At 38.9% G+C, this 26,431-nt stretch overlaps 1 protein-coding gene across 1 annotated transcript in view; it reads right to left on the bottom strand.

The window, feature by feature from the left end:
• The window catches only part of LOC115516758 (ankyrin repeat and KH domain-containing protein 1-like), a 134,055-nt gene extending 110,217 nt beyond the window's left edge, over positions 1-23,838 (bottom strand). Inside the window, 1 exon segment of the mRNA XM_030319737.1 lies at positions 23,414-23,838. Coding sequence (XP_030175597.1) covers positions 23,414-23,704 — 291 coding nt within the window. The 5' untranslated portion in view covers positions 23,705-23,838.
• Between the last annotated feature and the right edge of the window lie 2,593 nt (positions 23,839-26,431).

Genomic DNA, 26,431 nt, shown 5'->3' with positions numbered 1-26,431 from the left:
ATATTCTATGCCTTTTCAAACTGGAAGAGTGATATTCATGAAGAATCTCACATGATACATTTTCATCAGCGCTCACTTGAATTCCTTTTTTTTCATTTTATTAACTTTTTCAATTTCATTAAGATATAATTAACATACAAGACTTTATGAGCTTAAGGTGTCCAACATAATGATTTCATGTACGTATATACTAAATGATTACCACAACAAGTTCCATCACTTCGCATAGCTATAATTTTTCCTGTGATGATCACTTGAATTTTCAAGTGTAGTTTTAGGCATTTTATATTTAAATGCTGGCCCAAAAGATCAAATTCTAAATATCTACAACACTTGTGAGAAAAGTGTTAAGTTTCTCAGAATGAGTTAATAATTATACATAACTATATACACAAATGATCTGAATACATTTATGTCAATCAGAGGTACCAAAATGCACTCAACTCTAATATATCCTTTGTCTTGTCTTCTCCAAAATTTTATTTATTTTTTTGTTAAAAAATTTTTTTTTAATGTTTATTTACTTTTGAGAGAGACAGAATGTGAGTGGGTTGGGGCAGAGAGAGAGGGAGACACTGATCTGAAGCAGGCTCCAGGCTCTGAGCTGTCAGCACAGAGCCCAACGTGGGGCTCGAACTCACAAGCTGTGAGATCATGACCTGAGCTGAAGTCGGCCACTCAACCGACTAAGCCAGCCAGGCACCCCCTTCTTCAAAACTTTAAAAGCCTGTCTCAATGTGCACTCAATAAAAGTAAAAAATATCCAGTTATGTCTATTACTTTGGGAAATTTGGTGGCTTGCTTTTGGCAGTTCATAAATATCTCACCTGATAAACCTGTTGAAATACATACACTTATAATTCAGATTGCAATAGCATTATCTCAAAATATATCTGGTCAGCCAACATGAAAACCATCTATAGCTCTATGGAAATACTAAATTAGACAAATTCTGTATATTTAACATAAAAGGCTTGGTGAGATAGTCCCCAAAAACAGGTCTATAAAATGGATAAGTCCAAAATAATGTTAGATCTAGTTAAATTAGTCCTTATCATGTATAAATACAGAAGGCTCATGGGTTTTTATCTTATATACAGCTAAAGGATCACAGAAATGTCTCTACTGCCCAGTGACAGTTACATAGCTCATCTCTATCCAGCAACTACACTGAGCAACAAAGCATGAAACTTCCACTTATAATGGTACTGTTTTTGCCAATGACAATAAAGTTTATTTCAAGCCTTTTTAAAATTAATTTTTAATGATTATTTGTTTTTGAGAGAGAGAGAGAGGCAGAATGCAAGTGGAGGAAGGGCAGAGAGAGAGGGAGACAGAATCTGAAGCAGTCTCCAGGGTCTGAGCTGTCCGCCCAGAGCCTGACACAGGGCTCGAACTCACAAACGGTGAAATCATGAACAGAGCCAAAGTCAGATGTTCAACCAACCGAGCTACCCAGGCACCCATAAAGTTTATTTCACGTCTTAAAGATTGCAAACTTTTTTTTTCTATCTTTGATTAGGTACAAAAATAAACGGTTGAAGTAAAAAGATGAGAGGAATTCTGGTTCACAAAAACTGTTGTTTTTTTATAAGTAATCTTTTATAAATGCTAAAGGCAAAAATACTTTAAGTCTTCCTTCCCAAAAGTTTTTTCTCTCCCTCCCTTCTTTTTAAAAAACGTAACTATAGTCTCTTCAACTAGAATTTATGCAAAGGAGGGCAAGAAGGAAAACAGAAACAAGCATTTTCTCCTATTTTTTACCTCATTTGACATTTCAGAAATGAACAACCGGACAGCAACAGTTAACAGGAAAATTAACCACAGACTCAACTATTATATTATCACCTGAAAAAAATGATGTCAGTTACATCACCAAAATCTAGTTAGAAAAACCATTAACCCAGCTATGCTTTGGCCAAAACTCAATTCCACAAAAAATAAAAAAGGGCACCTCAGTGGCTCGGTCAGCTAAGTGTCCAACTTCAGCTCAGGTCGTGATCTTGCGGTCTGTGAATTCAAGCCCCCTACCTTGGGCTCTGTGCTGACAGCTCAGAGCCTGGAGCCTGCTTCAGATTCTGTGTCTCCCTCTCTCTCTATCCCTCCCCTGCTCACACTCTGTCTCTCTCTCTCTTGCTCTCCCTCTCTCAAAAATAAATAAACATAAAAAAATAATAAATAAGATTTTAAAAGTTAACAAGTTTAAGTAAGCAGTATTATAATTAAAACTTTTATGATATTAGTGTTTTAAAAAAGACTTATAAAAGCAAAATAATAAAACCTCACCTATATATTCGTCAAGAACCAACTGCTACTTTCTCTAAGGTATATTTCTGGAAAGAGCAACTGCTAGTTAAGAGGTAAAAAGTTAGTGAAAAAAGAAACATTCGATCATAAAAAATGCACATATATATGTTTGTTTATATATTCTCCAGTCACGTGGTTATATCAAATAAAGACTATCAAGCTCTCAAATATAAGTTGAAAACACATTGTTTTGCATAGAACACCTGTTAATGTAACAATAAATTATGAAGCTTTTCTCTTAAACATGTTAAATAAATTTGTATTTTGAGTTAGAGACTAAAATATTAGTAGCCACAAATTTTGTTCCTGCTAACTTTAAGAGTAATCATCACTCCCATGAATTCCAACTGGAGCTATGAGAAAGCTCAAGGGAAGGCTAAATTTTTTATACTCCTTTTCCTCACAAACTTTCAAAAATAGAGCTCCCTTAAGAGGTTCAGATTTGATCATTTAAAATGTAAAGCTAAGGGACACCTGGGTAGCTCCGTAGGTTAAGTGTCCAGCTTTGGCTCAGGTCATGATCTCACAGTTGGTGGGTTCAAGCCCCACATTGGGCTGCACACTGGCAGTGTGGAGCCTACTTGGGATCCTTGCTCTCTCCTTTTTCTCTACCCCTCCACTGCTTGCGCTTTCTCCCTCAAAACAAACAAATAAATAAATAAACTTTTTTAAATAAATAAATAAATAAATAAATAAATAAAATGGAAAGCTAAATAAAACATTTTAAACATCTGAAAATTTTTTAAAAATCTATTTGCTATTTCTCTTCACTTTTGTACAATTTATATTTGGATAGACCAATATGTCTTACTTTTCCCCAAAGTAAGCCCTCTACTTTAAGCCAGAATCAGCATTTACACCAATTTTAGAATGTAGGTGGCTTACTATTGATTTCTACTTGGAAGGGCAAAAAAGGATGGATCAGTGTTCCAAGAGATAATTACTGAAGGACATAGCAATTTCTTTTTGCAAAAAACACAGTATTCAAAAGTTTCAACCACAAATATGCCCCAAGATGTATTCAAAGGGAGAAAGTAATACAGTTGCAATTTAGGACCAAATAATGATAAATGTAGGAATGAGTTTTGCTGATACTGTAAGGCCCAATAAAATCAGCAAAAACATCTTGGAATACTGGAACAAAAAAGGCTGTATTCTTTAACATATATGCTTTTCAAGTTTCTTTCTACAAGGAAAACTGTATTGCCAAATTCAGACCCACATCTTTTTCTCAAAAAAAGGCAATGGTAGGGCACTTAGGTGACTCAGTCAGTTAAGTGCCCACTCTTGGTTTCAGCTCAGGTCATGATCTCATGGTTCATGAGCTCAAGCCCCGCATCGGACTCTGCAATGACTATGGAGCCTGCTTAGGATTCTCTGTCTCCCTCTCTCTCTGCCCCTCCCCTGCTTGCTCTCTATTTTTCTCTCTCAAAATAAATAAATAAACATTAAAAAAAAAAAGGCAACAGTATCTTCGGATTTCTGAAGTTGATTAGTTTCACACAGCACAAGAGAGAACCATTGTGCTTTTCCTAATTCTAAGTTAAAGCTGGAGAAAATTAACTTCACTTTGTTCAGTTACAAAAACTTAACTTCTAAACTACACTTTTAATATAGAATCTACTTTTTTTTTTAAGTTTCTAATGAAAGATGGCAGAAAGGAAGGTCTTAAAAATAATAGCTACTTAAGGGGGCTGGCAGGCTCAGCTGATAGAGCATGTAACTCTTAACCTCAGGGTAGTGAGTTCAAGCCCCACATTGGGCATGGAGTCTACTTTAAAATTAATAATAATAATAATAATAATGATAAATCTGCTATTTAAAAAAAATAGGGGCGCCTGGATGCCTTAATCAGTTAAGCATCTGACTCTTGATTTTGGCTCAGGTCATGATCTCATGGTTGTGAGACTGAGCCCAACATCAGCTTAGCACTGGGCATGGAGCTTGCTCTCTCTCTGCCCCTCCCCTGCTTACGTGGACCTCTCACTCATTCTCTAAAAAAAATAAAACAAAAGCTCCCATGAATCAAGTGCTTTTAAAAAAATAGGCTACCATTAATAAAATGCCTCATATCTATCAGCATTTTCCATATGTTATTCCATTCAATCATCTTACCTACTCGATGAAGTAGACTAACTGATCGTCATTTTAAGGAACTGAAACTCAGAAAAATTAAGGGACTAGCCCAAGATCACATAACCATACAGGTATCTGAAGCCACGTATTTTGGACCCCAAAACTCATACCCTTTTTTACTACACCAAACTGTATTAAGCGAATCTTCTAAACAATGGAGTATAATGGGGTGCCTGGGTGGCTTAGTTGGTTGAACCTCTGACTTCAGCTCAGGTCATGATCTCATGGTTGGTGGGTTCGAGCCCTGCAACAGGCTTTGTGTTGACAGAGAGGAGCCTGCTTTGGATTCTCTGTCTCCCTTTCTCTCTCTACCCCTCTCTTGCTCATTCTCTCTTGAAAATAAATAAACATTTAAAAAATTATAATAAACAAACAATGGAGTATAACTAAAACAAATACTAACCAGTTAAGTAAATAAAAAAAAAAACTACAAGTATGGTAATACCTCAATTTAGCAATAACAGTAATGTCAGGAAAAAACTTGTCTAAATAAAATAAATGTAATCAAGATTATCAAACCCACTAACACTTCTCTGCCAGAGTCTTAAGACAAATTATGCTTTCATTTAGTAATTTGTGACACCCAAAACTGCATTATTTCTAATGCATACATACAACACGTATACAACAAAATGTGCCACAACAGGTTTTTTAAAAAGAAGACTGCTCACAAAGTCATTAGAAAAGTCACAAGGAATGAAGTATATGGCAGTTAAAGCCAAGAAAATCTTACTGTTGAAAGGAAAAACTTCCTGTTTTCCCCACAGTTAGACGAAGTCCTGGCTTCTACTCATTATCCCAATAGAAAATAAGCATTCAACGCTTGAAAGAAATAATTGATTTTAATAAATTAAAAGGAGCCTCAAACACCCATAAACCTCCAATTAATACTAGTAAGGGGAAGAAAGAATAATGACTAAGAGTAAGGACTCTTAGAATACCACTTCATCTCTCATAGTGTGATCTTAGCAAACTTGTTCTCCTTCTCTTAAACTCATTTTCCTCAACTATAAAATAAGGAGAGCAGTAACTACATCACAGGGTTATTGATGAGTAAGCAAGATACTGTATCTAAAATTTCACAACAGGGCTTAACACATGGTAATTGCTCAACAAATATTAGTTGCTATTATTCTTATTAATATTACCACTACTACTATCATTAAGGTCAGTTTCCTTCCTATACTCATACTCTCTACTCCACAAAAATAATATAGAATCCATTATATTCATCTTAGGCTAACAAGTAACCTGAGCATATTAAGCACTACAGACACATTCATTCAACATTTATCAGGCATCTACTATGTGCCAAACATTCTACTGTATACTGGCAGCACAAAAACAAATAAGACAAAAACAAACAAGACATGATTCTTGCTCATTAAGACAATCAAGTAAATGCAATAAAGTATTATGTATGCTGTAATAGTTATATACAGACAACATGGGAACACAGAAGAAGGAATGGTCAATTCCACCTAGGGTAGTAATGAAGGAAAGGAGTTAGAGATGACAACTCTGGAACAAGAAGGTATCCAACAGGATGGGGAAGAGGGACATCAATGACAGCAGCATCAGTGTATAGCAGTAGTTACAAACATGGGCTTTAAGTTCCAAGATAGTTGAATTCAAATCCTGGCTCCATCATCAACTAGATATATGACTTTTGTGTATGTTACACAATGTCTCTAAGCTTCAGTTTCCTCATCTGTAAACTGTAAATATCTATAAATATTGCTATCTTCAAATGGTACTGGTTAAGTTTATTTGATAATATATAGGTTAAGTACTTAACCCAGTGGACAATAAGCACTCAGCATATACTAGCTATTATTATAATTCTAGAAGCCAAAGCAGTAGAAGCAAATTAAAGCAAGGCCTATAATAGCTTGATATGTTCAGAGAACTACAACAACTTGGTATGGATAGAATACAAAAAGCAAATAAAGTAAGGCACAAAAAGGATAGAGTTGGGGTGGGCTTAGTTGGTAAAGCATCCAACTCTTGACTTCGGCTCTGGTCATGATCCCAGAGCCCTGAGATCAAGCCCCATGTTCAGCTCCACACTGGGCCTGGAGCCTGCTTAAGATTTTCTCTCTTTCCCACTACCACTCGTGCTTGCTCTCTTTCTCTTTCACTCTAAAAAAAAAAGGACAGAGTTGAAAAACTAGACAGAAGCCAAATCCTAAATAACACTGTATGCCACATCAAAGAATTTGATTTATCCTTTCTCTAAGAAATGAGAAGGCTTTTTGTCAAGAGTCACATGACTGAACTGCCATTACAGAATTTACTCTGATAGCAGGGTAGAGGAAGAATTAGAGAGGTATACTCTTGGAGGTAGACAGAGTCAGGGATTACTGAAATAACTGCCAGTGAAAGATGATGTTTTTATTTATGGCAGAGCATTAAGGATTCAGAAATAGGGACAAATAAACAAGATGTTAGGAAAGAACCTACAGGACTCAGTGTCTGCTTAAATGTGTATAATGAGAAGAAAGAGCAGATGTGAGCTCTGAGGTCTGACTACAGTAACTAACTTTAGGGCAATGTAATTTACAAAGGGGCAGGGGGAGATAGGGGTGGAGGGGGAAATGATGGGTTCAGAATTAAAATTGGTGACCCTGAGATGTTTATGGTGCAGACGTATAGTAGGCAGTTAGAAGGCATCTTGGCAGACTGCTAAAAGAAGTAAGAGATAGATGCCACATGGATAACTAAGAGAAGAAAGTTTCTGAGAAAACAACCTGCAAATGCCAAATGCTCTGAAGCAGGACATGCTTAGAGAGTTTATAGAACATAATGAAGCAGTTGTGGTTTTGCTTAAATATGAGCACAAAATAATCTTATGCTGATGGACTTTGTATCCTTTCATTTTTAATCATTGCCCCTTTAAACTTGCCACTTGAAACTCATCAAACTCCTGAAATAAGACATCCAAACATCAACCTTCATAATGATCATCCAACTTACACAGGATAGTGTCCCATACATTTGTGTTTAAGATCCTGGACTGTCACAAAACCATGAAAATATTAAAAGAGTTAATGTAATTAAAGTACACAATGCCTTGACACACTTAAATATAATTTGTTAATATGTGAAAGGATTTTGCAAGGTCAAATATAATTTGAATAAATAATTTACCTTGTTTTAGTAAGTTCCCTGAAATGTTCATGCTTGTGAAAATGCTGATGTTGTTAAGGGCAGAGACCGAAGTTTTTCATCTTTGTAATTCCAAACCCCAGCACAAAGCTTATCAAATAGTAGCCTCTATATAAATTATTGTTAAATGAACAACTCTACTCTACAATACTAACCAGAATTAAACAGACTGCCAAGGACTCTAACTTCTAAAAGACATAATTTTATTATGCATGATGTGAGTTCAAGAAGAGGTCCTACCCTAAACTAAACTCTGACTTTCTTTTCTAGAGAATGAGTCAACGATTGTTACAGATTAGCAACAAGGGAATAATACACAATGGTGCACTTGGGTGGCTCAGTCAGTTATGTATCCAACTCATCATCTCAGGTCAGGTTTTGATCTCAGGGTACTGAGTTCAAGCCCCACGGTGAGCTCCATGCTAGGTGCGAAACATACTTACAAAAAGGGCAGGGGGCAGGGGAGATAATACACAACAAAGTACCTTTAAAACTCTACCACCCCATTATTCTAAATAATAGGAGGATAAGAGGTCAAATCCATGCACCTGAGTTAACTATAGCCTTAAATAATGCCCTCTTCAAACTAAAAGAAAATAAACTTTTCTTTATCAAATCCTTAGTAAAATAGGTACTAAAATATAGTACAAACTCTCCCTGTTCATAGAGTCAAAATAACTAATAATTTAATATAATTGCAGCCATTTGAGCAGTGACATCTAAGATTTGTTTTTGCAATTTAATCACATAGGTGATAACGCTGGCTTAGGTGTCAAGCAAATTGTATGTTACTTAAATATTGGAATCACACCTCTTAAGTAGTTGTTAGAAGATACCAGATGCAAAAACTGTAATTACTATGGTTTATATTTTATTCCACTTATTCATTTATCTCTATTATCCTGAAAAAAGAAATTCTGTCCATATTTTTCACACAGACTATAGTCTATTTCAGGTGCATTCACATTACAACTACCGAAACCAACCACCTCCTCCCACTTCAGTTTTCTTCCTCTCAAACATATATCCATGGTTTGTCCAGAAGAGGACACATGAAAAAAATCAAACACTAATATTATGACAACTTGCTCTTGTCATAGCCTAGCAAACACAGGTTTAAATCACATGAGTTGTTCCTCCAGTTTGAAAAAAAGTATGTATAAAAGGGGTAGAAATTTCAAGAGCTAGAATATTATTAATGGAAGAAGTGGGGAGCTTTTGTGTGTGACCACAAATTCTATAGCATATTAAATACTCCCTATCAAACTCTTCTGAGTACCAGATCAAGAGAACGAGACCAGGGGCGCCTGGGTGGCGCAGTCGGTTAAGCGTCCGACTTCAGCCAGGTCACGATCTCGCAGTCTGTGAGTTTGAGCCCCGCGTCGGGCTCTGGGCTGATGGCTCAGAGCCTGGAGCCTGTTTCCGATTCTGTGTCTCCCTCTCTCCCTGCCCCTCCCCCGTTCATGCTCTGTCTCTCTCTGTCCCAAAAATAAATAAACGTTGAAAAAAAAAAATTAAAAACAACAAAAAAAAAAAGAGAACGAGACCATATCCGGTAACTCAGAATAGCAAAAGCAATCTTGAAAAAGAACAAAGTTGGAGGACTTACACTTTCCAATTTCAAAGCTTACTGCAAAAAGCTACAATATGCAACATAAGACATCCACAAATGGAATTTAACAGAAACAAACCCTCACATCCACAGACAACTGATTTTTGACAAGGGTGTCAAGACAATTCAATGAAGAAAAAAACAGTCTTTTCAACAAATGGTGCTGGGACAAATTGGTTATGCACATTCAAATAAATGAGGTTGGGGCACCTGGGTGGCTCATCAGCTAAGCATCCTTCAGGTCATGATCTCACAGTTTGTATAGGTTCAAGCCCCACATCTGGCTCTGTACTGACAGTGTGGAGCCTACTTCGGATTCCCTTTCTCCCTCTCTTTCTGCCCCTCCCCCTCCCTCCCTCCCTCTCTCAAAATAACCCTCTCTCTCCCTCTCCCTCTCTCTCTCTCAAAAATAAGTAAGTAAACATTAAAAAAAAAAAAAAAAAAAAGAATGAGGCTGGGCCTCTACCTCAGGCCTTATATAAAAGTTAATTCAAAATGGATCAAAGACCTAAATGTAAGAGCTAGAACTATAAAACTCTTAGAAGGAAGCAGCAGACATAAATCTTCATGACCTTGGATTACACAATAGTTTCTTAGCCATGACACCAAAGGCACATGCAACAAAAGAAAAAAAAAATAGATAAATATAAAAATTGAGCTTCTCCAAAACTTAAAATTGTTAAGTACACAAACAAGTGAAATGACAACCTATAGAATGAGAGAAAACATTTGCAAATCATGTACCTGATATGGGACTAGTACCCAGAATATATAAAAAACACTTACAATTCAACAATATGGCAAATAACCCAAACAAGAAATGGGGAAAAGATAGGCATTTTTCCAAAGATACACAAATAAGCACATGAAAAGATACTCAACTTCACTAGTTACTGAGGAAATGCAAATCAAAACCACAATGAGATACCACTCCATACCCACTAGGATGGCTGTTTTTTTTTTTTTTTAAAGGGAGGGGGAAAACCCCTGGGTGGCTCAGTGGATTGGACTTCCCTGCTCTTGATTTTGGCTCAGGTCATGATCTCAAGGTTGATGGGACCGGGCTGTGTGTTGGGCTCTGTGCTGACAGCTCAGGAGCCTGCTTGAGATTTTCTCTCTGCCCCTCCCCTGCTCTCTCCCTCTCTCAAAATGAATAAATAAAAAACAAACAAAAAAAGTGACCAAGGTTGTAGAGAAGTTGAACCCTCATGGGAATGTAAAACGGTGCAGCAGCATAAAAAGCAGCTTGGCAGTTCTTCAGAAAGTTAAACACAGAGTTATATGACCTAGCAATTCTACTCCTTAGGCATACACCCAAGAGAACTGAAAAGAAATGTTCATGCAAAACTTGTACAAAAATCTACACAGCATCATTATTTATAGTGGCCAAAATGTAGAAATAATTGATGAACAAAAATGTAGAAATAATTGATGAACAAAATGTGGTATATCCACAAGATGGAATATTTTTCCAATGAAATACTGATACATCATACAACATGTATAAATCTTGGCAACAATATCTTAGGTGAAAGAAGCGAGGAACAACTGTACCATTCCATTTATATGAAATACCCACACTGTCTCTGGCAAATCCAGACACAAAATCATATTAGTGATTATCAAGGAAAGCGGGGTGGGAGTAGGAAGATGGACACAAAAATGACTGCTAATGGAGACGTTTGGGGGGGTGATGAAAATTCTTTCAAATAGATAATGATCATAGTTGTACAACTTTGTGAATATATTAAAAACCACTGCATTGTACATAAAGAGTGATCCTATGATATTGGATTATATTTCAATTTTTAAAACTTTAGGAATTAGAATTTGAAAAGTACCTCAGAAACTTATTATTCCTTATTTTGATAAATGCACTGTGGTTAGGTAAGAGAATATGTAGGGAATGTACACTGAAGAATTTAAGGGTAAAGAAGCATGATGCATGCAACCTATTTTCAAATGATTCAGAAAATAAATTATTTGCTTATTTGTTTACATAGAGAGAGAGAATAGGACAATATGGACACAACTGGTGAGTCTGGGTAAAGAATATATGGGAGGAGTTCTCCGTACTATTGTTGCAACTTCCTAGTAAATTTGAAATTATATCAAAATAAAAAGTAACAAAGATAATGTATCCAATATAATTGGATTATTTCCCCTTTTGGGATTGCTCTTTAATAATGATATTTTGTTTCACATATGTTGCTGAATTTAGTGACTGTACAATTTTTAAAAGGCAAAAATAAAAATGTACAGATGTAGCAGAAGAAAAATAAACAGAAAAAAATTAATTAGAAACTGATAAGAGCTGAAAGCCCTTCCAAAGTGTACCTCTCGAAGTATCAACTGATGTGGCCAAACCTTTATTTTCTGACTCAGATATCATAAAAAGCACATGTGAAATTTTTTTCAATTCCACATCATTAAAGAAAATACTACAGGTTCATTTATCTAGCTTTAATACCATATTGAGATAAGTGTTACAAAACTGAACTCATCTCTAATGATATAAAGGATAAAATGTATTCTTCCTAGCATTTAATCAATATATGAAGCATTGTGATCAATCACAAATTAGTCAATATGAGGACAAATCAAGGAAAAAAAAGGATTATACTACAGAAACATCTACTCAGAACATTACCATGTTAACTGGGTTCAAGGCTTTAGGGAAGCCATCACTTAGTGCTCACACAGTCTCTCCCTATTATACATGATTTTTATTATTTTGTCAAACTCAAACCTTTTGATTTGCTATATCTAATCTGATAAAAAAAATTACATAAGATTTGCATCAAAACTTGTTCTCACTCAAGGGTCCCTGGGTGGCTCAGTCAGTTAGGCCTCCGATTTCGGCTCAGGTCATGATCTTGCAGTTTGGGAGGCAGAGCCCCAAGTCAGGCTCTGTGTTGACAGCTCAGAGCCTGGAGCCGGCTTCGGATTCTGTGTGTGTGTGTCTCTCTCTCTGCCCCTCCCTTGCTTGTGTTCTTTCTCTCTCCATCTCAAAAATAATTAAATGTTAAAAAATTAAAACAAACAAACAAAAAAACCTAAAACTTGTTCCCACTCAAAAAGTGATCTACAGACTCAAAGCAATCCCTATCAAAAGCCCAAGGGCAATTTTTGCAGAAATACAAAGGCTCATCCTAAAATTCTTGTGGAATCTCAAGGGACCCTGAATAGCCAGAACAATCTTGAAAAAGCACAAATTTGGAGGACCAACATTGCTTGATTTCAAAACTTACTACAAAAGTTACAATAATCAAAAGAGTGGGATACTGGCATAAAACAGACCAATGTAATAGGACAGGCCAGAAATAAACCCTCCAATATATGGCCAATTGATTTTCAACAGGATGCCAAGACCATTCAATGGGGGAGATGTCTTTTAAATAATGGTGCTGAAAAAAATGGATACCTACATGCAAAAAAGAATGGAGTAGGGCCCTGACCTTACATTGTAAACAAAAATTAATTCAAGATAGATCTAAGACCTAAATGTAAGAGATAAAACTATAAAATTCTTATAAGAAAACATTGGAGAAAATCTTCATGACACCGGATTTGGCAACAACTTCATGGATATGACACCAAACACACAAACAAAAGAAAAAAATAAGTAAATTGGACTTCATCAAAATTCAAAATGTTTAGGCACAAAAGGACACTACCAGCAGAGTAAAAAGGCAACTCATGGGATGGAAAAAAGTAGGTGCAAATTAGATAAATGATAAAGGATTAATACACAAAGAACATCTACAATTAAACAATGAAAAAACAACCCAATTAAATATGGGGAAAAGATTTGAAAAGACACTTCTCCAAAGATATACAAATGGCCAAAGGCGCATAAAGATGCTTAACATCAGGAATCATTAGAGAAATGCAAATTAAAACCACAATGAGATACCACTTCACACCCATTAGGATGGCCATTATCAAAAACAAAATAGAAAGTATGGGCTAGAATGTGTGAAAAGTGGAACCCTTGTGCAATTCTGATGGGAATGTGAAATGGTATAGCTGTTTTGGAAAACAGTATGGTGATTCCTCAAAAAATTAAAAATAGAATTACTAAATGATCCTGCAATCCCACTACCAGGTATATACCCAGAAGAAGTGAAAGCAGGGACTTGAACAGGTATTTGTAAACCATGTTCACAGCAGCATATTCTTCTTTTTTATTTTTTAAAAAATGTTTAATGTTTGTTTATATTTGAGAGAGAGAAACAGCATGAGTGGGGAAGGGGCAGAGAGAGACGGAGACACAGATTCCGAAGCAGGCTCCAGGCTCTGAGCTGTCAGCAGAGCCCAACCTGGGGCTCAAACTCACAAACCGTGAGATCATGGCCTGAGCCAAAGTCAGACACTTAAACTGACTGAGCCACCCAGGCACCCCTCTTTTTTTTTTTTTTTCAAGTTTATTTATTGAGAGAGAGAGAGAAAGAGAGCAAGTGTGTGTGCACACACATGTGCAAAGTTGGGAGAGGGGCAGAGAGAGAGAGGGAGAGAGAGAATCCTAAGCAGGCTCCATGCTGTCAGTGCAGAGCCTGATGTGAGGTTTGGTCCTATCAACTGTGGGATCATGACCTGATCCGAGATCAGGAGTCAGATGCTTAGCCAACTGAGCCATTCAGGCACCCCTCACAGCAGCATATTCTTAACAGCCAAAAGGTAAAAGCAATCCAAGTGTCCATCAACAGATGAATGGATAAAAAAAGGTGGTATATACATACAATGGTATGGTTTTCAGCCTTTAAATGGAATGAAATTCTGACTTGTGCTACAACATGAATGAAACTTGAACGCACAATGCTCAGTGAAATAAGCCAGTCACAAAAGTAGAAATACTGTGGGGTGCCTGAGTGACATGGTCAGCTGAGCGACTGACTCTTGGTTTCAGCTCAGGTCATGATCCTAGGGTCGTGGGATTGAGCCCCACATCAGGCTCCCCACTGAGCATGGGGCCTGCTTAAGATTTTCTCTCTCTCTCTCTCTCTCTCTCTCTCTCTCTCTCCCCCCTCCCCTCTGTCCCTCTCCCCAGCATGCATTAAAAAAAAAAAAAAAGTAGAAATACTGTATGATTCCACTTACTTCACGTACCTAGGGTAGTTAAATTTATACAGAAAGTAGAACTGTGGTTGGTAGGGGCTGAGGAAGGGCAGATGGGGATGAATACAGAATCTCAGTTTGGGAAGATGAAAACATTCTAGAGATGGCTGCTGTTGATGGTTTCACAACATGAATGTACTTAATGCCACTAAAATGTACACTTTAAAATGGCTAAAATGGTAAATTTTGTGTTAGGTACATTCCAACACAACTAAAACAAACAAAAAAAAAAACAACAAAAAAATGGTTAAAATGGTAAATGTTGTCTATTTATATTCTACCACACACAAAACAAAAACAAAAAAAAAGTGTTCTCGATCTAACTGTCCTCATACAAACAGTTAAATCAAATTTACCTTGACAACTTAATAAACTGCTCTCCTGTACAATTCTTTGGCTCTTAGAGCTAATCCCTGGGGGGTATACTTGCCTTTGTCTTTTCAAAACTGCACACCATTGCAGGTGAATCAAATAGCCAGGACACGCTGGGTATCTACTTTAAACAAAACAAAATAAAAGAATACAAAACAAAAACACTCTACTACCGCAAATATCCACTAAGGGAAAAATTTTTAGGAGAACAGAAATATACGTAAAGGATTAAGATCAGGGATGCCTGGGTGGCTCAGTCAGTTAAGCATCCAACAGCGACTTAAGTCATGACCTCGCTGTGAGTTTGAGCCCCGCATCAGGCTCTCTGCTGTTAGCACAGAGCCTGCTTCAGATCCTCTGTCTCACTCTCTCTCTGCCTCTCCCCTGCTCGCACTCTCTCTTTCTCAAAAATAAAATAAACATTAAAAAAAAAAAAAGGATAAAGATGAAATGTGTTCTTTGACAAACAGTTGCTAAATTTCAGTCTAGCAAATAAAATACAGCCATATATATATATACATATACATATACATATGTATATATATACGTATATGTGTATATATATATATATATATATATATATATAACTTTACTTTCTTTCTGGTTTAGGTAAAGTTGGCCAGAAGAAAGGTAAACCAGTCAATCATCATAAGACAAATGATCTTCATTCACAGGAACTACACACTGTCATTAACTACCAACAGAATAGCATACCGGTTTTAATTTCTACAAATTAATTAGAGTGTAACAATATACAAAACCAATGTTTCCCAAACTGACAAAGGTGCAAAGTTGGGTATATGCCTTTCCATATCAGTAGTTTTAATATTTATTTAATTATTTTAAGATGAATAATGACAAGGCCTGAACTTTTCAAATAAATTCAATTACAAAACTACCTTAGAATAGTGCTCCTCCTATACTCAAGTGGTGTACTTTTTAAATTTTTTTTTTTTTTAAATATTTATTTTTGAGAGAGAGAGAGCATGAGCAGAGGAGGGACAGAGAGAGACAGGGAGACACACAGAATATGAAACAGGCTCCAGGCTCTGAGCTGTCAGCACAGCTGACAGGGCTCAAAATCAGGAACAGCAAGATCATGACCTAGGCCGAAGTCAGACACTTAACCAACTGAGCCACCCAGGCACCACAGTGGTGTACTTTTAATAGCCTTTTTTAATATAATGATCTATACGGCAGTCACCAATTTCATTAAATAATATAAAACTTTTCCAACAAGGCCAACTATGGTTTATGTGCTAGTTTGAGATAGGCATGTCTTAAGCAACTAATTAAATTCACTGGTACAATCCATTGGAAAAGAAAGAGCAGGACAAGTAAGATAACTAGAACGGGAGTCATATAACCTATTTCAACTATGAATTAGCTGTGTGATCCTGGACAAGTCACTAACTCAACTGTTTCCAGACTTGTGAGGCTTTACCCAGAGCCCCAACACGAAGTTTCTAATGTGATAGTTGGTCAAATATGGATATTTTAAAAATTCATTTTGTAACAGTAAGAAGTGCATTTTCTCAAAATATAAAAAAAGTAGGAAAAAGTACCTTTACGAGAAACTCACTATGCTATCCTTACTTTTCTCATTTCACTTTAGATAAACAATAACTTCTATAGGGACTAAGTAAGCATTTATTGGAGAAAGAGCATGTTGTAACCCAAAACTGCCTATTTCTTAATCTGAAGAAGCAAAACAATAGCATGAGTTCTAGATTTAAATCTTAGGTGGGGCGCATGGGTAGCTCAGTTGGTTAAGCATCCAACCATGGCTCAGGTCATGAACTCACAGTCCGTGAGTTCAAGCCCCGTGTCAGGCTCTGTGCTGACAGCTCAGAGCCTAGAGCCTGCTTCGGATTCTGTGTCTCCCTCCCTCTCTGCCCCTCCCCTGCTCATGCTTTGTCTCTCTCTGTCTCAAAAATAAATAAAAACATTAAAAAAATAAATCCTAGCTTTACCATTTACTAGCTATGAAACATTTTAACCATTTTTTTGTTTGTTTGTTTTACGGATTCATCATTTCTCTGAGCCTACATTTATTCATCTCTAAAAATGCAGATACCTACCTCAAAGGGGTGTTGAAATGATTACATAAAATAACGAAAGTATCTAGTATGGTACTGGCATATAATATGCATTCAATAAATGGTAGCAGTTACCTAAAAATGAGATGAGGCAGGATTATCACCAAGATTCTATGACTTTACAGACAAGCAACAAGAGAGAAAAACTGAAAACAATAAGGTTCATAAAAATAGATATACTGAAATTGTTAATTTATAATTGGTAAAAAAAAAAAAGAATTTCTTATACCTTTGGTTCTCTAGGAAGGTAAATTAGGCAAAAAGCAAAAACAAAAACAAAAACAAAAAATGGTAGACTTCTCATTTTTTTTCTTTTACTTGCCAACTCAAGACTAATACTTTTTAAAAAACTGCTTTGCTTTCTTTTTTTTTTTTATTTTTATTTTTATTTAAAAAAATTTTTTTTTCAACGTTTATTTACTTTTGGGACAGAGAGACACAGAGCATGAACGGGGGAGGGGCAGAGAGAGAGGGAGACACAGAATCGGAAACAGGCTCCAGGCTCCGAGCCATCAGCCCAGAGCCTGACGCGGGGCTCGAACTCCCGGACCTCGAGATCGTGACCTGGCTGAAGTCGGACGCTTAACCGACTGCGCCACCCAGGCGCCCCTGCTTTGCTTTCTTTAAAGCAAAATATTTTATTTATCTTATCTATCACTAAATCAGAAGACCAGAAGTGATTTTCAGAGGTCATCTAGTACATTATCAGATCACTACCAGACAGACTCAAAAAGGAATGTGCTTAAACTCATTTCCAACGCTTCATTCTTAAAATATTTTATCACTCTGATTAGATTAAAAAGTCTAGGGGCACCTGGGTAGTTCAGTCGGTTAAGTAACTTTGGTTCAGGCCCTGATCTCACAGTTCACGAGTTCGAGCCCCATGTCAGGCTCTGTGCTGACAGCTCAGAGCCTGGAGCCTGTTTCGGATTCTGTCTCTGCCCCTCCCCTGCTGTGCTCTCTTTCTGTCTCTCAAAAAATGAAGGTTAAAAAAAAATTTTGTTTAAGTCTAAAGTGCTTCTCAAATTTACCACTTACAAATCTCACATGAAGAGTATGTTATCTTTTGTATCACAATAGGGAAAATAAAAATACATGTTTGTATTTCCATAAAGAAATTCTGAAAGGAAAAAAAAAAGACATTCAAAGTGTAGAGGGCAGGATACTTGGGAGCAGGAGTTAGATCAAGACTTTTCACTGTATTTTCCTTTATGTCACCGTGACTCATAAACTGTATGCATGTAATCACCCAATGTAATGTACTAAATAACAACCAAAAGAAAACCCCTACATCCTTCACACTTCACAATAAGGTTTTGCTCTGCCCAAATCCAATCAACTCTGGTTTGGCCCACCATTCATATAATCATATTTATCAACACATCATTTTATATGTAAAGCCTTAAGGCTTTATAGAATGAAACTTGTGCAAGGTTGATACTCATGCAATGTAACAAATTGTTACAGTGATAACATATAACTTTGCCTTATGTAAACATTTCCTATGTCTCCAAAATTTGCTCACTAGAATACAAAGTTATATTTCCTAGGGGCACCTGGGTGGCTCAGCTGGGTGAGCATCTGACTTCTGCTCAGGTCATGATCTCACAGTTTGTGAATTCGAGCCCCACATTGGGCTCTGTGCTGACAGCTCAGAGCCTGAAGCCTGCTTCAGATTCTGTGTCTCCCTCTCTCTCTGTCCCTCCCTCACTTAAGATCTGTCTTCCTCTCTCTCAAAATAAATAAACATTAAAAATATTTTTAAGTTATATTTCATATGTTATCACTAATATTAATAATTTATGGAATAAAGCCCCTCCTACCTTGAATAAAGTCCCCACAAAGATTTTTTAGAAATTAATTTTTAAGAATAAATTTTTAAACAATAATATAGTATTTTAAGTGAAATTTCGCCCAAATGATAAATTTACTACAGAAAATTGACAGCATTAAACCTTTCACTACTTTTCAATTTCTCTCTTGTCCAGATTATGAGCATAAGCCTTGAGATGCTATTAAAAGTACTGACTCACCTTGTTTACCTAAAGTTTGAATACAGAGTATTCATGACAAAATTGCCATCCCTGTCGATAAGAGTGGCCCCTAGACCAGTGGTTCTCAACCAGGGGTGATTTTGTCCCCAGGAGACATTTAGCAATGTCTGCAGACATTTATGGCTGTCACAACTGGATGGGTTCTACTGGCATCTAGTGGGTAAAGGTATGTTGTTAATACCCAGGATGGCCCCCCACAATAAGAATTATCTGGACTAAAATATCAATAGGTTACTGTTGAGAAATCTTGCTCTAGATTATAAATGATAAGAAACTCCAAAGGAAATGACACATCTCTTCTCCAACTAGAGAAAATCAAAATGGAAATTCCGTATGCCTATACTTTTGCCTCTAAAAATAATTTTCAGGAAAAAAATTCCCTACAAAGCTTTTGCTATAAATTGCTGTATACAGTTTTAGTGTGCTTTTGCATAACTGTAAATATGGCACCTGCCTCAAGATAAGAAAAAAGCCTCAATATGATATCAAGCTATGCTTTCTAACTGGATATTTGTTTCTACAGTGTGTATATATGAAGAAACACACACACATACATAGGCTTATATAGGCTTAGAAAATTTCTGAAAGAAAAATTTTAATACTGGTTGTCACTGAAAAATGAAATTTGAAGGGTCAGTGGGGATGAGAATGACTTTTACTTTGCATGTTATATCTTCTACCTATACTGCTGAATTTTTCACCAGGAGACTATATGATTTTTATAACTTAACAATATATACAGTATATGCACACATCCTTATGAGAGAAAATTAAAAGTCATAAATCTTACAAGAGTCTTTTCTTTAGGAATTTTCTTCTTTTTACTTAAAAAAAATCAAAACACTATAGAGGCTCCTGGGTGGCTCAATCAGTTAAGCATCTGACTCTTAATTTCAGTTCAGGTCATGATCTCACAGTTTATGGGTCCGAGCCCTGAGTTGGCCTCTGCGCTGACAATTTGGAGCCTACTTGGGATTCTCTCTCCCTCTCTCTCTGCCCCTCCCCTGCTTGTACTCTTTCTCTCAAAATACATAAATATTAAATTTTTTTTTCCAACCTGACCTCTGTTCTGAACAATGGGTACATTTAATAGCATCCAACGCAAGTTCCAATTTCTATTCAAGGCCTTGGACAGCTAAGGAACATGCTTGCTATGCCTGAAGAAATACAAAACAGGTATTTACCAATGTTAAAATTTTTTTTTTTAATTTTTTTTTCTCCGTTTTTATTTATTTTTGGGACAGACAGAGACAGAGCATGAACGGGGGAGGGGCAGAGAGAGAGGGAGACACAGAATCGGAAACAGGCTCCAGGCTCCGAGCCATCAGCCCAGAGCCTGACGCGGGGCTCGAACTCATAGACCGCGAGATCGTGACCTGGCTGAAGTCGGACGCTTAACCGACTGCGCCACCCAGGCGCCGAAATTTTTTTAAAATTTTATTTATTTATTTTGAAAGAGAGAGCAAGCAGGGTAGGGACAGAGAGAGAGATAGAGAGACAAGAGAGAGAGAATCCCAAGCAGGCTCCACATTGCCAGCACAGAGCCCTATGTGGGGCTCAAACTCACGAACTTTGAGATCATGACCCGAGCCGAAATCAAGAGTTGGATGTTTAAGTGACTGAGCCACTCAGATGCCCCTAAAATTTTTTTTCAACATTTATTCATTTTTGAGAGACAGAGAGAGATGGAGAATTGATGGGGGGTGGGTACTGGGCAGAGAGAGAGGGAGACAAAGAATCTGAAGCAGGCTCCAGGCTCTGAACTGTCAGCACAGTGCTGCACACAGGGCTCGAACTCACGAACCTGCGAGATCATGACCTGAGTCAAAGTCAGATGCTTAACCAATTGAGCTACCAGGCACTCCACGAATGTTTAAAACAAGAACCAAAGATCCCAAATGGTGGTATTCTGTAAGGTGGTACCATTCTAATAAAAATTTTACAAAAATACTCAAACTCCTTCCAGAAACTAGGTTTTTTGACTTAGCCAGCAAGGAAAAACAGCCTGTTTTTTCAAATCTATTGGCTCTAATAATGAATTTAAAAAAAGGTCCTTGGAGTATCTATGCCTCTGTACACCAAATGTATAGAACTTCGACTTATTCTCAAGCAAATACACTAAGCCTCCACATTTCTTACTTATTTCTCACCAAGTCCTGCCCTATTGGGGGAACACGACAAAGTTTACTCTCAAACTGTAAAATAACTTTTCTCTGGATGTCTAGATTCTAAATACTTGGTTCTAAAACATCTAGGGAAGGTGAAAAAAAAAGATTTTAGGATTATTCATAAAATGCCAATTGGGTGAGTGTTTTTTGAAGAACATTATGGTCTCTTCATACCAGGAATTTAAAGGCAATAATATGGGAGAAGATATTTCATTTCACTCCCACAGAGATTGTAGTCTACCACACACACTGTACAGGAGAGACTAGATACTCCAGGAATTTCTTCTTTATATGGTATGGGAGAAAAAAGACATAGAAACAAAATTTCCTTTCCCCACAGGTTAAGAAAGATATACACACTGACCATCATCTTAGACCTTGGTAAAGCCTCTGGGTCTCCTAGACACAAAATGAGACTCACCCATATACACTTAAATACCTAAATTTTTCTTAGGCACAGAACAGTTAAGTAACAGAAAAATAAGTTCTTCTACCATTAGCCTAAATGGGTAAAAGAATCATGAATATATAACTTCCATAATAAACATCAAAAAACCAAAGAGCTGTGGATTCTGCCCACAGCTTTAATCGCATGGTAGGGAGACTCCAAATGAAATACAGTAAGGTAGAGACAGAAAGAGAGACTGAGAGTGTGTGTGTGTGTGTGTGTGTGTGTGTACAAGCCTTACAGAAATGGTTACTACAAAAGCTCATTTCCCAGATATATTTATGTAAAAAAATACTATTTATGTAAAAATATTATTTATGTGAATTAGTGATCTTTTATCTCACTTATGATGATTATGTGAAAATGGTCCAGAAAATCAAGGACATCACATTTAGACCAAAGCAAACCTTTTCAGTCTAACAAGTTAAACAAACAAACAAACAAACAAAAAAAAACCTCTAATGTTTAGAGTCTAAAGAAATTCCCACTTATTTCCTAGGTAAAAAGTACATGTGTTTGAGGTTCCTAGTCATCAATTTCCATTGAAAGGATAAAAGAAAGCCTTCCATAAGTACAAGAGTGGAGGTGCTCCAGAGACTCTCCCCATAATTGTGTACTCAAATAAAATTCTGTCCCACTTTGGCTTAGAAGTTACTTATAGTGAAATTCAAAGATATGGACATTCAAGGGATTAGCTCCCTTACATCCCACACCCCTTTTTCCAAAGCAAAATGTTGGAATGAAAATGTACTAAGGTTTTAAATCTAAATGAACCCCTGTTCAGGCATGGTAAGACAATGGTAGAATGGTAAGACAAGGCACTAACTGTATTCAGCAACTCACAAATAGTTTCTTATTCCTCTCAAATACAACAGCCAGGATAGTTGTACACAGAGAAATCTCTGTACTTTAACACCAAGATCAGAGGTTAAAATAATTGGTCATAGGGGAATGAACCAGGCACCTTAGAACCAAAACAGAATACTCTTGAGCACTTAGAACAATAGCCATAAAGGAACAGTACCATATCCAAGTCATGGTCAAGAGAAAAAAGTACATACATAAAATATCTCCTTTTTCCCTAAAGCCCAAAAGATAATGATGCCTTGCATCCCATGTTGCTCAGACCTAAAAACACACAGTTAAGAGTTAAAGAGTTAAAAGAAATGAAGGATCTAATCATTAATCTCTGCAAAAGGTGTCCAGGGTTTCACCTTCCCCAAGCCTAAAAACCTACAGACTTCATCTACCCAACTATTCCGAAGCTCAAAGATGCACTGGAATTTCCTTTTCCTGCATAACTTCACAAAAGGTCCCAGGTGAAAGGCTCACGTGCTTTTTCAGAGTAAAAGCAGAGAGCTTCTTCATACTAACCAGTTTCAAAGTAAAAAAGGAAATTAAGAAGTCTTCTTACATACACAGGTAAGGCACAAGGCAAATAAATGTCAGACAACTCAACTTTGGGCACGGGCATATAGTGGAAATGGTCTTGCAGCTAGCAAACTCGGTTTCTCGGTCTGTCTCTCCCTCTGTCTCGCTCTCGCTCTCGCTCTCGCTCTCTCTCTCTCTCTCGCTCTCTCTCTCTCTCTCTCAGTACCAAGGGCAGGGACTCAGGCAAGACCCCGCCCCCCCATCTCCAAAGCGGGGTGGGCGGGAGGTAGCCAGAGGAGTCCTTGTTCCCGCGCGAAGCTTGGAGACCAAAGGACTCCCCATTGTGGGTCTACGGATGGTGACGGGAACCGGTCCGGCTCGAGCCGCCGGCTGAAGAGTAAGCTGAGGGCGCACTAGGCCCGCACCGCTGCCACTGCCGCCATGGAGCCGATCGCTGTCAAAGAACGCCGGGGGAGCGAGAAGGTGGCCCCGACCCTATGCTGGCCCAAAGAGAATTCATGCCTCACACTGTATGGGAGACGGGGGTCCTGGAAGCGTACCTCGGACACCTCGTCCTCGTCGCTGCCAGAGGCACCACCTCCACCCCCGGTCCTCAGCACCGCCGCCGCCAACTTGAAATCCAGCGCCGCGTCCCCTCCGGCCGCACCGCTGCCGCCGCCACCGACTCCAGGCGCGGGCCCGGCCTCCCCAAAGAGTCTCACGGTGCGAATCCCCAGCCCGACCCCTCCCGGCGGAGGCGGCTCCGAGGCCCCGGCTGGGGCGGATCGCGGAGCCACCGAGTCCAGGTCCTCCTCAAAGGAGGTGCCGCCGCCTCCGCCATCGGTCAGCATGGTTCGCACGCGGAGCCGGAGACGCTGCCGAGTCACCCGCAGCCACCGCCGCCGCCGATCCCGGGAACGAGAGGAACAGCAGGAGGAAGAAGCTTCTCCTTCCCCCCGTCCCAGCAGCGCCACTAACTTCTCACTGCCTAACCTGCTGCCTCCCGCCCCTCACACTCGCCACTGGCTGCAGTTCCCCAGCGGCTGCAGATCATTGGACAAGGTGACCCGTCGCTCAGGCTCTTCGTCACGCGCCGCTTGCTGGCTCGCGGCCCCCAAGCTGCGTTGACCCGCGCAGGCCTAGGCGGTTGCGAACACCCGCCTCCTAGTCCCCACGCGCCGACTTCCGGTCTTTTTCTACATCTATTGGTCAACCTCTGTAACCATCGCGTCACGACCTTAAAGTGGATTAGTTGGCCTTGTGGTCAGTCATAGTGACCCCTGACAAGGGGAGGCTTCATTGGCGCCATAAAGTGTCGATCACTTTGTCACAGGACGTCGCGTGGTACAATTGGCAGGCAATAGTACCATTCATCCCGCCCCCGTCTGAGGTGACGGGAAAGGGTTGGGGAATTTCCACTTCTGATTAAAATGACGGCTGAGGTGACGACCCGCCAGAATTAGTGAGATTTGGAGTAGAATTCACCCTGAGCTTGGTGAGGCTTATACGTTAAGGATGCAAGAGGCACAGAGGTTACCAAGCTCCCACCTGTCGCTCTCCGCCAGACGCCGAGACTGCGGCCGGAGAGTTGCTGCACGGGGATTGGAGGAATGAAGCAATCAGTCTCGCCTAGTCCCCACCTTCCTCGCAGTCTCTGGTTGGAGGAGCGGAGCGTCAGTCACTAGAGCGGTCGCCACCTCTGGGACAGGTGAGATTGTGTAACCTATCTGCCGCCTGCTCTTTGGGAGGGGGTAGGGGGCTGGGACAGGCGAGGGGGCAGGGCGGTTCCTGCTTGGCGCCTCCAGCCTTTCCGAGTGGAGGAGCCCAGCGCCTGGAGCTGAGGGCACCGGGGGGGCTGCTTGGGATGGCCGCCCTGGGGCGACTCGGCCCGCCCGCGTGCCGGGACGTGGCTGGGCGCGGCGGTTCTGCAACCTACCGGCGGGATGGCCCCGCGGGGCCGCGTTCTCTTGCTGGAGGAAGGCGGCGGGCCTGAGGGCTGGACAGCGCCATGCCTCAGTACTGGGAACTGTCCCACGAAGGACGGTGGGAAGGCCGCTAACACCTCGGGGGAATCAGACCATAGGGCTGAAAGCGGTGGTTAAGAGTGTATGCTCTGGAGCAGTTTCCAGTACTGGTGCCGCCACTTATTTGCTGTGTGACCTACGAGCGTTTGGTGTTTAATCTGTGTGCCTTTCAGTTCGTTCGTTCATCTGTGAAATGGGGCTAATATGAGTACGTCCCTCATCGCATTGTTGTTATGAATACATTAGCTAGCTAACTAACAGAAAGCGCTTAGCAAAGTGCTAAACTTAAAGCCCCATTTTAGTTACTCTTCCTTGAGGAGTCTTCCACCTGCCCCTGGGTCCCGCCAACTAAACTAATTCTTGTCAGTTCTTGGTGATGCAAAACAAGCTAACTAAGGCGGGGGCTGGGTGGGGGTGGCAGAGGTATCCCCCCACCCCCACCCCACCCTAAGGATCTGTCTCTACTTCTGTTATCTCTATCCGTCTATCTCCTTTGTCAGTGAAGAAGGGTTTTAAAATACTCAAGCTTCAAGTAATCCTATGATCAAAGATCACCAGAAGAAAGGCATTTGGTGAAGTTTGTAAGGCAAATGCCCCTTGACCCAGAGAAAGTCTATATGACTTACGTTGGCTCAAAGCAGAAGATCTGGCACGTCTCCTCTCTTACAGCTCTAACAAAGGGCTGTGTGTATCTTGATTTTGCAATTTTTAATATTTCACCTCCCTTGAAATTGGAATCTGATAATTCTATAAAGAATATAACAATTTTAAAAAAATGGATTCTGCCAAACATTTATTTAAAGAACATTTTGAAGTTTATGAACATTTCATTGGCTTGGTAATTGCTAATTTTGGCATTTCACATGCAAAAGGTGGGGGGGAGTGTTTTCTATAAGCAGAATATATTAGGTGAATGATCTTTCTAGACAATAAGTTGTAGGAAATGGAAAGAACTCTTGTAGCTTTTCTACAAAACTATTTTGATATAAATGCCATGTGTCCTGTCTTTAGTTAGAATTTGTGGAACTTAATTAATTAACCTGTTTCCTTGGTGCTGTTTAAATTTTCAAGGTATGTGTGACTAGGTCACAACACAAACTAATAGCACCAACGAAAGAAACCCAGCTCTGCCCAACCCACTTCAAAGCTGGATTATCCAGAATTGGTATGGATACATCCTTAGGCAAAAACAGGTATTGACTGGTACAACATTACAAAGGAACTGCTTGTCATTCCTACCATTAATACAAAAATAATTTCTGATGCAACTCCCTGAACTCATTAAATTCTTTGAAGAAATGTAATGAAACTCAAGAACAGAGAGAAAGGAAATCTATGCATTTTCCCCAATATATTTGAGAGAGAAACATACAATCTCTACTCACTGCCTAACAATCAACCCTGTATATAGCCAGGAAAATATGAGTAAGCAATAATCTTTGTTTCACCTGGATCTTTACCTGAGACACTTGTTGTCAGGAGTTTGACAACAATTGAGTAGTCAGTTTAGGGTTTAGGAATACCAATCTCCTGGATTTTGGTGACTGCTATTAT

Source organism: Lynx canadensis, chromosome A1 (genome assembly GCF_007474595.2).
Source record: "Lynx canadensis isolate LIC74 chromosome A1, mLynCan4.pri.v2, whole genome shotgun sequence".
NCBI classification, from domain to species: Eukaryota; Metazoa; Chordata; class Mammalia; order Carnivora; family Felidae; genus Lynx; species Lynx canadensis.
This window is presented reverse-complemented; position numbering and strand designations above follow the sequence as displayed.